The following is a 13,115-nucleotide window of genomic DNA, read 5'->3' as shown; positions in this document are numbered from 1 at the left end:
GAACTCTCTCAGCTCCGCCTACCTCACAAGGTGTCTGTTACGTGGAGAGGAAGGGAAGGCGATTGTAAGCTGGTTTGAGACTCCTTAAAGGGAGAGAAAAGCAGGGTATAAAAACCATCTCTTCTTCTTCTACTGTTGTGTCTCGCAACCATGAAACATGGTGCGTAAGCAGCCATATGTTCTTCCAGCCTCTGATTTTCTCATCTTCAAAGCTTCTCACTTTTGTATTTGGGCAGTTTCCTTAACTCAAACCCTATTTCAAATATGCAGCTGAGTACAATACTGCCGCTTGCCCTAAGCCCTTGGTAAAAAGAGGGACGTCCAAATTGAATCGTTTCCTAAAGACAGAGAAGATTCCATCTATGTTGGGGTTTTTTTTTAAAAAAAGTTTTATTTGATGATTGGATTGTGCTGAGCCGAATCCTCTCCCCCACCCCCCGATCCAAGAAGCAAGGACCCCACCCGTCTGGGGCATCAATTTCTTTTCCTGCTTTTGCTAACGGCCTTGGCGGGAGCAGGGAGCAGAGGTGCCGACTGGTACAGCGTGGAGGAGATCTTGTTGATGTAATACAGGCCCACCATGGAGAAGAGGAAGCTACGGGAAAAGAGGAAGTTTTAGAAGACAGTGACAGTTTATACCAGTCGCAGAGTAAGGGGGGGGGTTTTCAAAAAAAGGTGAGAGGGTTTCTTTACCCAGCGAGTGATTAAAATGTGGAATTCGCTGCCAGAGGATGTAGTGATGGCTGCAGGCGAAGACGGCTTTAACGGTAGATTAGGCAGATTCATGGAGGAGAGGTCTATCAGTAGCTGCTAGCCATGGGGACTAAAGGGAACCTCTGAATATCACTGCTAGGATGCGACGTCAGGGGAAGGCTTTGGCCTCTGTGCCCTGTTAGCGGCCACCCAGTTCCTCTGGAGGTCTAACACGTGAGACGGGATGCTGGACTAAGTGGACCCCTGGTCTGATCCAGCAGATCTCTTCTGATGTTCTTATCAGGGGAAGGCCTCGGCCTCTGTGCCCTGTTGTTGGACCTCCAGAGGGACTGGTTGGCCACTGTGTGAGACGGGATGCTGGACTAGATGGACCCCTGGTCTGATCCAGCAGGGCTCTTCCGATGTATCATCCAGCGTAGTAACCAGGGCAGGAAGTTGTAAGCACAGTCCAGCTTCCTGCTTGCACAGAACTCCACAGCAGAGGCCCCGGGCACGGCAACCGTATTGCCGACAACATCTCCTCAGGCCTCTTTGGGAACGTTCTGGGCCTTGGTCTGATCCAGCAGGGCTTTTCTTAAGTTCTTATGACTTGAGAGGCCTTGGTCTGATCCAGCATGGCCTTTCTTATGTTCTTACGGGCGAGGCCAGGCGGGACTTTGGCCCAGCAAGGCCTCTGATGGGCTGTGCAGACTTTTAAAAACATTGCAGCTGCCACCACAGCACAAGGATCTTTACTGCGTGACTGAAGGGAAGCTGTGGCAGCCATTTTGTGCTTGGCTTCACCTCCTGTGGCTGCTATTTTGTGGCAGCCATTTTGTGGATGCGCCCAACACGTAGGATTGCTAGGTCCCTCTTTGCCACCGGTGGGAGGTTTTTGGGGTGGAGCCTGAGGAGGGACTGCAATGCCATAGAGTCCAATTGCCAGAGCGGCCATTTTCTTCAGGCAAACTGATCTATCGGCAGGCGATCAGTTGTAACAGCAGGAGAGCTCCAGCTAGTACCTGGAGGGTGGCAACCCTACCAACACGATATGTCAGAATTGCAAAGGTACCCGCAGGCTCAAAAAGGTTGGGGACCCCTGTGGTAGACAGTGGTGGCCTCTGAGCTTTGGGACACACATCCCTGTCATGATTTACCTGGTGTCTTGTCTTTTAAGTCCAAGGCACCAGGGGAAAACCGCTCCTTGTCTAAAAATTCTGCTACCTGGAAGAGTCATTTGTATTTTCGTTTTAATTCATCGTTAAGCCTGCTTTTGCCAAAATTGTTTTATTGTGCATTCTAGGGTGCTATTTTTATTCCGCTGTTTGGCTGTCTCGTATTGATTTGAGTCATTTTAATGTGTATTTTTAGGCTTGGTTTTTAAATCTTGAGGTAAGCTTCTTTGAGAGTATATTATGGAAAATACAGCTAGATAAAAATTCCAGTAACTTCTCCTCTCAGGTCCTTTGTCCAAGGCACCCACGGCACCATCCTAAGGGGAGTTTCCAGTCAAAGCCCATTCATTTCAATGGGTTTGGACGGGAGTAACTCTGGCACAAGCCCGGACCTGGATGGCCCAGGCTAGCCTGATCTCATCAGGTCTCAGAAGCTAAGCAGGGTCAGCCCTGGTTAGTATTGGGATGGGAGACCACCAAGGAATATCAGGATTGCTGTGCAGAGGAAGGCACTGGCAAACCACCTCTGTTAGTCTCTTGCCGTGAAAACCCCAAAAGGGGTTGCCATAAGTCGGCTGCGACTTGATGGCACTTCAAACACACACAACTCTGGCACAGGAATGCGCTGTCAGAGCTGGATATCTGGTTCTTCCTTCCCCATTTTAAGTAACTCTGTCAGGTAGGTTAGGCTGAGAGTGTGCGACAGGCCATTTCCCCCAATATATCTTGATGACGGAGTACCATGAAAGGAATACTTCTATAGGAGGCTAAGATTATAAAGCCAACTCTGGATGAAATGTATATAAGCAAATTTTGGACTTTACGATTTACAAATGTCAGCTTACTCTGTCTAAGGACTGCAATTTTCTTATACATTCGTGCACTTTCAAAATGGCATAGAATTGTATTGTTCGGACCACTGAAGAAGGCTTCACAGCCGAAATGCGTTTGGTCCGAGCTGTGATATTGTTTGGTATACTGTCACACTGTTCTAATTTTGTGCTTTTTATGTTTATTTGGCATGTTCAGCACAGATACATAGAGGCTAGAACAGGGCTCCATACGAGTTGTTTATATTTATATTAATTTTCTGTTTGTATTAAATTTATTATATATTATTCAATATCCATATTATCAGTATTAGCCCATGATTTCCTCTTGATTCCTTACCTTTTGGGTAGCAATATCAATATTACCAGTATTAGCCCATGATTTCCTCTTGATTCCTTACCTTTTGGGTATCAATATCAATATTAGCCCATGATTTCATTTTGATTCCTTATCTTTTGGGTACCTTATTGTAGTTTTATAGGGTTCCCCCACCTTTTTGTTGTTGCCTGGCCTAAACCAGCTTCATGGCAGAGCGGGGATTAGAACCCACGTCCTACTGTGACATTCTCACTCGGGGGTCCCCAGCACGGTGCCTGTGGCCACCCTGGCACCCACTGACACCTTTCCTGGTATCCGCCAAGTGTTTTTAGAAAGAGGGTGGGGCTTTTGCCCAGCAAAGCTTCTTACTGATCACTGGAAGTTTGAGTGGCGGTGCATTTTTAAAAAATGTTGTTCTGGCGGCAGCTGCTTCCACAACACAAGAATCTTAACTGTGTGACTGAAGTTGAGCTGTGGCTGCCATTTTGTGGCTGGCTCCGCCTCACGCGGCAGCCATTTTGTACCTGCGCCTACTACTGTGCTGTGTCAGAATTCCACAGGTGCCCATGGGTTCAAAAAGGTTAAGGACCCCCCCTGCTCTAACCACTATACCACAGTGGCTCTTTCCTCCCTGATTGATGCAGGCTATTTTTCCAGACAAATGTGTACTATGACTGAGAGCCAATGAGATTTGAGTGCTGGTCTAGATCTTGGGAGTCCCAGGCTTGAGGCCATGAAGCCCAACTCCTGGCAGGAAGTCCCTGATTCTTACCAGGTGGTGACGCAGACTCGGTGAATCAATCCCGCCGCAAACAGGGCCAGCAAGAGGCAGACTGAAACTACGGAGGAAAAGAAAGGTAGTCCGTTTGGGGAAAGTGATCAGAAAAGCATCCGTCAAGTTAGCCAGATTTCATGCAGAAAAACCAGATACGATTAGGATACTCTATGAGAAACCAGAATCTGTTTGGGTTGTACTGGAATAGCAACTTCAGGCCACAATAAGAAGAAGAGTTGGTTTTTATATGCCAACTTTCTCTACCGCTTAAGGAAGAATCAAACTGGCTTACAATCACTTTCCCTTCTCCTTCCCACAAGACACCCTGTGAGGTAGGTGGGGCTGAGAGAGTGTGACTAGCCCAAGGTCACCCAGCTGGCTTCGTGTGGAGGAGTGGGGAAACAAATCCAGTTCACCAGATTAGCCTCCGCCGCTCATATGGAGGAGAGGGGGAATCCAACCCAGTTCTCCAGATCAGAGTCCACTGCTCCAAACCTCCGCTGTTCACCGCTACACAACGCTGGGCTTACGGAAATATTGTCCATTTGAACAAACACATTAATCGACCGCTTCATTTATTTAAAACAGTTCCCTCCTGTAACGCGATGATGGACGGCGTCCAAATTCAATAGAACACACAAACACCCATATGCTAACTAGCCCAAATAAACTTAGGCCAAAGAGGGCAAAAATAATCCTTCAATGACACTCAAAACAATCTATGTCGGCAGTCCGCAGCGGCAGCCCAATCAATAATTGGCCATGCGGTCAGCAATAAAACGACGTCAAAAATCATTACACGGCCACTTGCAGCAAACATTAACGTTAAAAACCAGGATAAAATAATTTAACAGCTGGCCTATAACAACCTCCAACGGATGCATAAAGTCAATTTATGCAATTATTTGCTTGTTTAGTAAAGTTTTAGCCACCGGGAAGGAATGGAACGTGACAAATGGAACAGTGATAATGAGTAATTCCCCGGCAGAAGGCAGTAATAGTTGTAGTGTTGTGGTTAACAGCGGCGGACTCTAATCTGGAGAACTGGGTCTGATTCCTCGCTCCTCCACATGAAGCCTACTGGGTGACCTTGGGCCAGTCACAGTTCTCTCCGAACTCTCTCAGCCGCACCTACCTCACAAGGTGCCTGTTGTGGGGGGTGGGAGGGAAGGTGAGTGTAAGCTGCCACTTTGAGACTCCTTAAAGGTAGAGGAAAGCGGGGTAATAAAACCAAATCTTCTTTTTCTTGTTCTTGTTCCTCTCCCTGAAACGGTACCTTCGGAGTCCCTGATTCTCCACGTTGTAGGACCCAAACTGTCGAACAGCCTTGCAGGTTTACGGGGCTACCATACTGAAGAGGGCAATTTGTTTCCTTCTCGGCACAGCCTCCCCGAAGAGTGGTCTATCAGGCCGCAGGGTCCCACCATCTTAGGAATCAAAACATTCCCAGGTTCACGTAGGACCGCAAAAAAGATCTGTGACCCTCGTGATCAAGAATTGCCGGATCCCAGCCTGATACCTGTTTGTCGGCACTCCTAAATCACTGGGAAAACAAAAGGTTTTGATGGGATTTAGAGTTCTTTGTCAGGTTACAGGTTAACTTGACGCAGAACTCTTAAATCCGATCAAAAACATAGAACTCTAAATCCCATCAAAACTTTTAGTTTTCCCAGGGATTTAGTGACAATTGGAATCATTCAGGGCTGATTAGCATTCGGTCTTTTTGCTGGCTTTCAATTTTTTTTTAAGGCAACGCACATTTCACCAGTTTGTATCGTGCCTTATCTGTTCAGGTTTTTGTGAACTCAGAATGTTGAGTAGGAGGAAACCAAGAAAGACCTGACAGAAAGAAATATCTAAAAAAACAAATTTGGAACAACAGGGCTGGATCCCACCCATTCATTCTGCCGGCAAAAAGAAAAAACACAGTTCAAACACCCTGTTCAAACACCAAAAAGGCTACGCCAGGGATTGCACACTCCACACAAACAAAGCTTTGTGGGGCAGGGTAGGGTTTGCAAGCCAGCGACAAGGGGAGCCAGAAAAGACTGAGTGGAAAAGTCAGTAGAACGCAACCCAATGAAATCATTCCAAACCGCCCACTGGGGCCCCCACACAAAGCAGCCCCCCAACCCCACATCCAGACAACTCACCTTCCGGAAAGATCTTGGCTTGGAATCCTTTGCCGAAAATCAAGTTTTCCAGATTGTTGAAGGCCAGGAAGGATGAAGTCAAGGAAAATGATCATATGAAAGCCAGCGTGGCGTAATGGTTCAGAGAGTTGGATGAGGACAACCTGGGTTCAAATCCCCAGATATGAAGCGGACTGGGAGACTGCTCTCTTTCGCTACTTAGCTTACCTCGCAGGACTGTCGTGAGGAGGAGGATGGGGAAAAAAAGAAGGGTTTGTTTTTTATATGCCGACTTTCTCTACCTTTAAGGAGTCCCAGACCGGCTTCCCTTCCCTTCCTCTCCCCTCAAAAGACACCTTGTGAGGGAGGTGAGGCTGAGAGAGTTCGGAGAGAACTGTGACCGGCCCAAGGTCACCCAGCAGGCTTCAAGTGTAGGAGCGGGGAAACCAACCCGGTTCTCCAGATTAGCCTCCGCTGCTCATGTGGAGGAGTGGGGAATCAAACCCGGTTCTCCAGATTAGAGTCCACTGCTCTTAACCACCTCAACCACACTGGCTCTCCCGCCTAAGAACCACTTAAGCTGCCCTGAACACCTTGAAGAAAGGGTAGGCTAAAACTATAACAGTTGGAGGCAGATTGGTCTTGTCCAACAAGAGGCTGCTACCATTATTGGAATTTACATCTCCATTCTAAAAGTCCTGGCCCCAGTTTCCCCACCTTCACCCCAACAGCCCTCCAGAACTCCTCCCTTCCTTGACTCCCCCACTGCCCCAAAAGTCAAGAATTCCTCTAAAGACAGGGAAATGCCTTGCCTGTTGCAATCTCAAGACCGTATCCACTCGTGCCACGGAAAGATGTGGTAGAGTCCCATAATGTAGAACGTGCCTCATCAGACTGCGAAGTGAAGCACGGCTTTTAAAAAAAAAAATCCTTTGAAAACAGGGTCTTCTCTTCAGGTAGAAGGCCAGCACAGCAGGGTAAAGACTGGGAAACTTGGGAGTCAGGCTGGGATGGAGATGGCAAAATGATAGGGAACAGATTCAGGGAGCTGTTCCTGTCAGCAGCAGAGCACGTGTGTGTTAAATGTTGTCAAGTTGTTTCCGACTCATGACAACCCTATGAATCAATGTCCCCCCAAACGTCCTATCCTTAACTGCCTTGCTCAGGTCTTGGAAACTGAGGGCCGTGGCTTCCTTTATAGAGTCGATCCACCTCTTGTTGGGTCTTCCTCTTTTCCTGCTTCTTTCCACTTTTCCCAGCATTATTCTTTCCCAGTGACTCTTGTCTTCTCATAATGTGACCAAAGTACGACAGCCTCCGTTTAGTCATTTAGTCAGCAGTAGAGCATAGGACCCACAATAATGGGTTGAAATTATGGGAGGAAAGGTACCGGCTGGATATTAGATTTTTTTTTTTTTTACAGAATTAGTTGTTCAGCAGTGGAATCGGCTTCCTAAGGAGGTGGTGAGCTCCCCCTCACTGGCAGTCTTTAAGCAGCGGCTGGATAAACACTTGTCTATTCCCCTTTGAGAAAAGACTATGTGTATGTGGCTTGAGTCAACATGATATGCTACAGCATATAATCATAAATTGTCTTTTGCACGATGGCCCTCGTAAGAAAACAATTCTACCCTTGATTGATAAAATGAAATCTAGCCAAGAATCCTCTGTATGCCAGTTTTTAATGAATGATTCTATCCCTGAAGTCACATTAAAGGTGGCGGAATTTCTGATGGAAGTTATCAAGACTAGGACCAAAGTATAAATTATATTTAAATTTAAAATGTATGGAGAGAGAATTGTTGTGCACGGTTTATGCTGTGTTTCTGAGTATATGCCAATAAAGGCCAATTGATTGCTTAATAAACACTTGTCGGTGATGCTCTAGCCTGATCCTGAATTGAGCAGGGGGTTAGACTAGATGGCCTCTATGGTCCCTTCCGACTCTATGGTTCTATGATAGTCTCTGGCTGCTGACAGGGCCCGAAATCATCTTCTCTTGCTTTCACAGATACCTAAGAGCTGGACCAGAGCATCTTGAGGTGGAAAAAAGGGAAGCCAGCTCCCTTCAAGCTGCTTGTTCTCTGGCCAGTAGCTGGCCTGGTCTTCACCTTTTCAAAAAGTTCTTCTTCAATGGCCTCTGGCCAATTTGTTCTCTTTGCCTCAGTTGCCCTCCTCCTTTTCCTACCATCTTCGGTTCCCCCCCCTCATTTCTCCCTGCCTTAGTTTCACTCCTGTTACCTGCCTCCCAGATCTTTATTTTTCCTGTTTTTAATCTTTGAACTGAGAGCCAGCATGTTGTAGGGGTTAAGAGCGGTGGACTCTTATTTGGTGAACCGAGTTTGATTCCCAGCTCCTCCACATAAACTGTGGATGCTAATCTGGTGAACTGGGTTGGTTTCCCCACTCCTACACATGAAGCCTGCTAGGTGACCTTGGGCCAGTCACAGTTCTCTCCGAACTCTCTCAGCCCCACCCACCTCATAAGGTGTCTGTTATGGGGAGGGGAAAGAAGGCAATTGTAAGCCACTTTGAGACTCCTTAAAGGTAGAGAAAAAGCAACTCTTCTTCTTCCTCAAAGAGAGGTTGCAGCCACCCAGTGGTCAATGGGAGAAGCTAGAGTTTCTTCCCCTTGGAATTGCAGTCACAAAGCAACCAATCATTAAAGCCTTTCTAGAACTTATACCAAATGGCATTGTCCCCCACAAAGCTCAGAATGGTACAATCCACTCACCCATGTTGGGACTATACCACTTTAGTCTCTTGCATGCTTTAATGAGGAATGAAAGTAAGATTTGAAGAGGGTTATTTAAAAACAAACAAACCTGGTAGATGTCATAATATGGCCGAACTTTAGGCTTAAAGAGTTTTCGGCTAAACATTAGGAAGAACTTGCTGACAGTAAAAGTGGTTCCTCAGTGGAACTGGCTTCCTCGGGAGGCGATGGGCTCACCTTCTTTGGAGGTTTTTAAGTAGAAGCTAGATGGCCATCTGGCAGCAAGGCTGATTCTGTGAACGTAGGCAGATCACGAGAGGGAGGGCAGGAAGGGTTGTGTCGGTGTTTGGCTCTCATGGCTCTTTCTTACATGCCCAGGGAAATGCTGACCCCCACTTTGTGGTCAGGAAGGAATTTTCCTCCAGGCCAGAATGGCTAGGGATCCTGGAGGTTTTTTGCCTTCCTCTGGGCATAGAGCAGAGGTGACTGGAGGAGTGGGGTGAGAGATTCAAAACAGATAAAGGGAAGTATTTCTTCACATAATGCATAGTTAAATTGTGGAACTCCCTGCCCCAGGATGTGGTGATACGCTGCCAACTTGGAAGGCTTGCAGAGGGGAGTGGACACGTTCATGGAGGAGAGGGGTATTCATGGCTACTAGTTAACATGGACACTAGTCATGATGCATACCTATTCTCTCCAGGATCAGAGGAGAAGGCCTATTATATGAGGTGCTGTGGAGAGCACACAGGAAAATGCTGCTGCCGTCGTCTTGTTTGTGGGCTTCCCAGAGGCACCTGGTTGGCCACTGTGTGAACAGACTGCTGGACATGATGGACCTTGGTCTGATCCAGCATGGCCTTTCATATGTAGTTGTGAATTTCCTGCGCTGTGCAGGGGGTTGGACTAGATGACCCTTGAGGCCCCTTCCAGCTCTACGTTTCTGAGTTTCCCTGGTGCCTGCTCCTGTTCTGGTAACTTCCGCCCCGATGAACCCCCACTGGACCACATCAAGGATACTGTCAGAGAGACGATGAAGAGGGCAGAGCCCAGCAGCCCCCCTTGGATGGTCAACCATTCGCTGGAGGCGAGCTGGCGGCTGTACATCTGCATGCCGGTGAAGAGCAGGAGAGACAGCAGGGATGACAGGACCAGGGACGTTCCTGTGCCGATGGCTGGAGAAACAGAGAAAGACCCTTAGGGGAGGGCATTATCGCAGCTGAAAAGGCATTGGGGCAGGCGAGTTTCAAAACACCGCTGGCAAGGGGTGTCCCACAAGGCACAGACGGGCACGAGGGGCAGCTAGGAAGCAGTTTTATACAAATTAGGAAACCGTGGCTCAGTGGTAGAGCATCTGCTTGGCATGCAGAAGGCCCCAGGTTCAATCCCCAGCATCTCCAGTTAAAGGGACTAGGCAAGCAGGTGATGTGAAAGACCCCGCCTGAGACCCTGGAGAGCCGCTCCCAGTCTGAGTAGACAATACTGACTTTGATGGACCAAATGTCTGATTCAGTAGAAGGTAGCTTCATGTGATCAAGTGATTGAGAAAATTCAAACTAAAATGTTAATATCTTTTCAACATGATGAGATGCTGTATTGAAGAGCTAAATAGCTTTTGTTTTAATCCTCCTTGTTTCATTAACATTTATGTATGTTTTAAAATGCCCTGACCTGGATGGCCCAGGCTAGCTTGATCTCGTCAGATCTCAGAAGCTAAGCAGGGTCAGCCCTGGTTAGTATTTGGATGGGAGACCACCAAGGAATACCAGGTTTGCTGTACAGAGGAAGGCACTGGCAAACCACCTCTGGTAGTCTCTTGCCATGAAAACCCCAAAAAGGGGTCGCCATAAATCGGCTGCAACTTGACAGCACTTTACACACACGTTTTAAAATGTTTCAGTATTAATCTTAGTGCTTTCTTCATCCCCCTCCCCAACCTCTCGGTAACCCAATTCATTTCAGGGTTGAGCTTATACAAAGGCAGACCTGCGTGGCCTAATACTATTTGGTCTTACCAGCCCGCAAGGAAGCAAGAAGCCATGGTGAACACTGGCTACCTACTGGAGAAGCCAGGGATTGAACCTGGGACCTTCTGCATGCCAAGCAGATGCTCTACCACTGAGCCACGGCCCCTCCCCATGTACAAACGTAAAACCCACATTCCAATGGTATATATTTTAAGAAACCTGACCAGGTAGATGTTCACTTTCTATTGTGTGTTGCTGAAAATGGATCTCAAAAAGAAACCATGGATCTTATGCCGACACACAAATAATGCAGTATTTTATATAACCTGGTACATGTTTTACAACTCTTGTAGGATGTGGTGTCATCAACTGGAAATCTATCAAAGATCCATTTTATTTCCTATTTTTTTGTTGCCTTTAGCTCCTTCTCTTAGACTGCTCACCTCCATGTTCAAAGGCAGTAAACCTCTGAACACCAGTTTCTGGGGAGTGTCAACGTGGGGATGTTTGGGCCTGGTGTACCTGCTGCGGTGTCTTCCAGAGTCATCTAGCGGTCCTGAACGTGAAACAGGATGCTGGATTTCAGTCTGATCCAGCAGAGCTCTGGTGCTCTTATGAGCACAGCCAGTGCTGGCTGGTGCTAGAACCTGGGCACCGACTGGCAGGACCTTAGCAGGCAGAGATGACAGCAAAAACATAGGGAGGGGCCGTGGCTCAGTGGTAGAGCATCTGCTTGGCATGCAGAAGGTCCCAGGTTCAATCCTCGGCACCTCAAAGGGTCTAGGCAAGCAGGTGATGTGAAAGACCTCTACCTGAGATCCTGGAGAGCTGCTGCTGGTCTGAGTAGACAATACTGACTTGGATGGACCAAGGGTCTGATTCAGTATAAGGCAGCTTCACGTGTTCATGTGGCATAGTTGCCAATGCCCAGTGGCTGCAACTATAAGGTGGCATTGGATAGAGACTGGCAAGGCATGGGTTCAAATCCCACCTGTTCTGCAATCCTTAAGCCAGGCAGCTTTCCTACACATTTCAAGTGGCTAATAACACTGACCTACCTTGCAGGGCTGTTGTACAGGCTGCAACCAAACAAAGCACTCAAAACACTTGGAAGCATGATGCAACGCTAAGCATTACCACTGCTGCCCCTCCATTTCCTTCCTCTGCTGACCCCCCACCAATAATACTTCCTCTGTGCACGCAACAGACACTGCTGACAATAACAACACTCACCCCTTTGCAGCTAACTTATGACCCCCCCTCCCCAATTTCCACTTGACAAGATCACAATACCCATCATGCACAGCGCTGCACCCCTTTAATCTGTCCGTCCACTGCCGGTCCCAACGAGTCTGAATGAGTTTCTGCGGCGCATGCGCTTTTCTACCCAGGAAGAGGCTGTACTCGTTAATGCGCACGCGCGGGTCTTCTCGCAATTCCGAACGCGGACGTGTAAGTAACGGGATCGTTAAGCGCATGCGTAGAAATCTCTCTCTCTCCAGCCGCCGCTGAATAGCGTGTAGTAGCCGATCTTGTCTCCCGCATGCGCAGTCGAGGATCATTTAGTTGGCATCCCCTGGCGGTCGTGGAAAGTCATTGCAAGGCTCCTTTGTGTTTCCGTCGTCGGACCAGCGGAGGGAGTGAGCATGCGCACAGCGGACTTGCTCCCCCGCCCCCTGGAGGAGGTTTTGAACAAAGGAGCTTGTCCGCTCAGAAATTTTCAGGTTCGAGTCCCGCTTCGTCCGCGAGGACAATTACGAAATTGGCCAAATACTGCAGTAATCTGGCGGGTAGAGTTAAAAAAATAGCCTGGCTTCCCTTGAAGCTGCGTCCGCTGCTCTGGATCTCCTGCCGCCTTTTCCCACAGGGTTGCAGCCGGTACCGAATACGGACGTGGGGGGGGGGGGAGGGGAAGGAAAGGCACTCTGCACATGCTCATGGGCACGCGATTGGGTGGGGGGGAAGGAAAGGCACTCTGCACATGCTCATGGGCACGCGATTGGGTGGGGGGAAAGGAAAGGCACTCTGCACATGCTCATGGGCACGCGATTGGGTGGGGGGAAGGAAAGGCACTCTGCACATGCTCATGGGCACGCGATTGGGTGGGGGGAAGGAAAGGCACTGCACATGCTCATGGGCACGCGATTGGGTGGGGGGAAAGGAAAGGCACTCTACACATGCTCACGGGCACGCGATTGACTCGCACGATCGCCCAAGACGGAGCCCCGCATTTTGAACACAGGTCCGGGGACTGTGCCAAGTTCCTCTGAAAATGATGCTTCCCGCACCCCTGCAAAAAGGGGGGGGGCGCTTATCAGCCGGCGCGTGCAAGCCCCTCGGGGCAGGGACGCGCCTTCCCCCCTGCCCTTTGTCATCCTGGGATACATCGACCTGTATAATGCAAGAGTTAGACCGAAAGACCCGCCCCTCTCCCCCCCACCCCAGCACTTCAGGGAAGGGGGGGAGAGGGTGTGTTGGGTTCCTGGGGAGCATGCGCAATCTCCCCTT

The 13,115-nt window shown here is 48.6% G+C and overlaps 1 protein-coding gene across 1 annotated transcript; it reads right to left on the bottom strand.

Annotated features, from left to right (window-relative positions):
* Window positions 1-467: 467 nt before the first annotated feature.
* KRTCAP2 (keratinocyte associated protein 2) lies at window positions 468-11,967 on the bottom strand. The gene is made up of 5 exons (XM_056852600.1): window positions 11,901-11,967; window positions 9,662-9,815; window positions 5,946-6,010; window positions 3,790-3,856; window positions 468-595 (listed from the first exon to the last, which is right to left on the bottom strand). The coding sequence occupies exons 1-5, from the start codon at window positions 11,905-11,907 to the stop codon at window positions 475-477; spliced, it is 414 nt and encodes a 137-aa protein (XP_056708578.1). The 5' UTR covers window positions 11,908-11,967; the 3' UTR covers window positions 468-474.
* Between the last annotated feature and the right edge of the window lie 1,148 nt (window positions 11,968-13,115).

Source organism: Euleptes europaea, chromosome 7 (genome assembly GCF_029931775.1).
Source record: "Euleptes europaea isolate rEulEur1 chromosome 7, rEulEur1.hap1, whole genome shotgun sequence".
NCBI lineage: Eukaryota > Metazoa > Chordata > Lepidosauria > Squamata > Sphaerodactylidae > Euleptes > Euleptes europaea.
The sequence above is the reverse complement of the archived record's forward strand: the minus strand, read 5'-3'. Positions and strand labels throughout refer to the sequence as shown.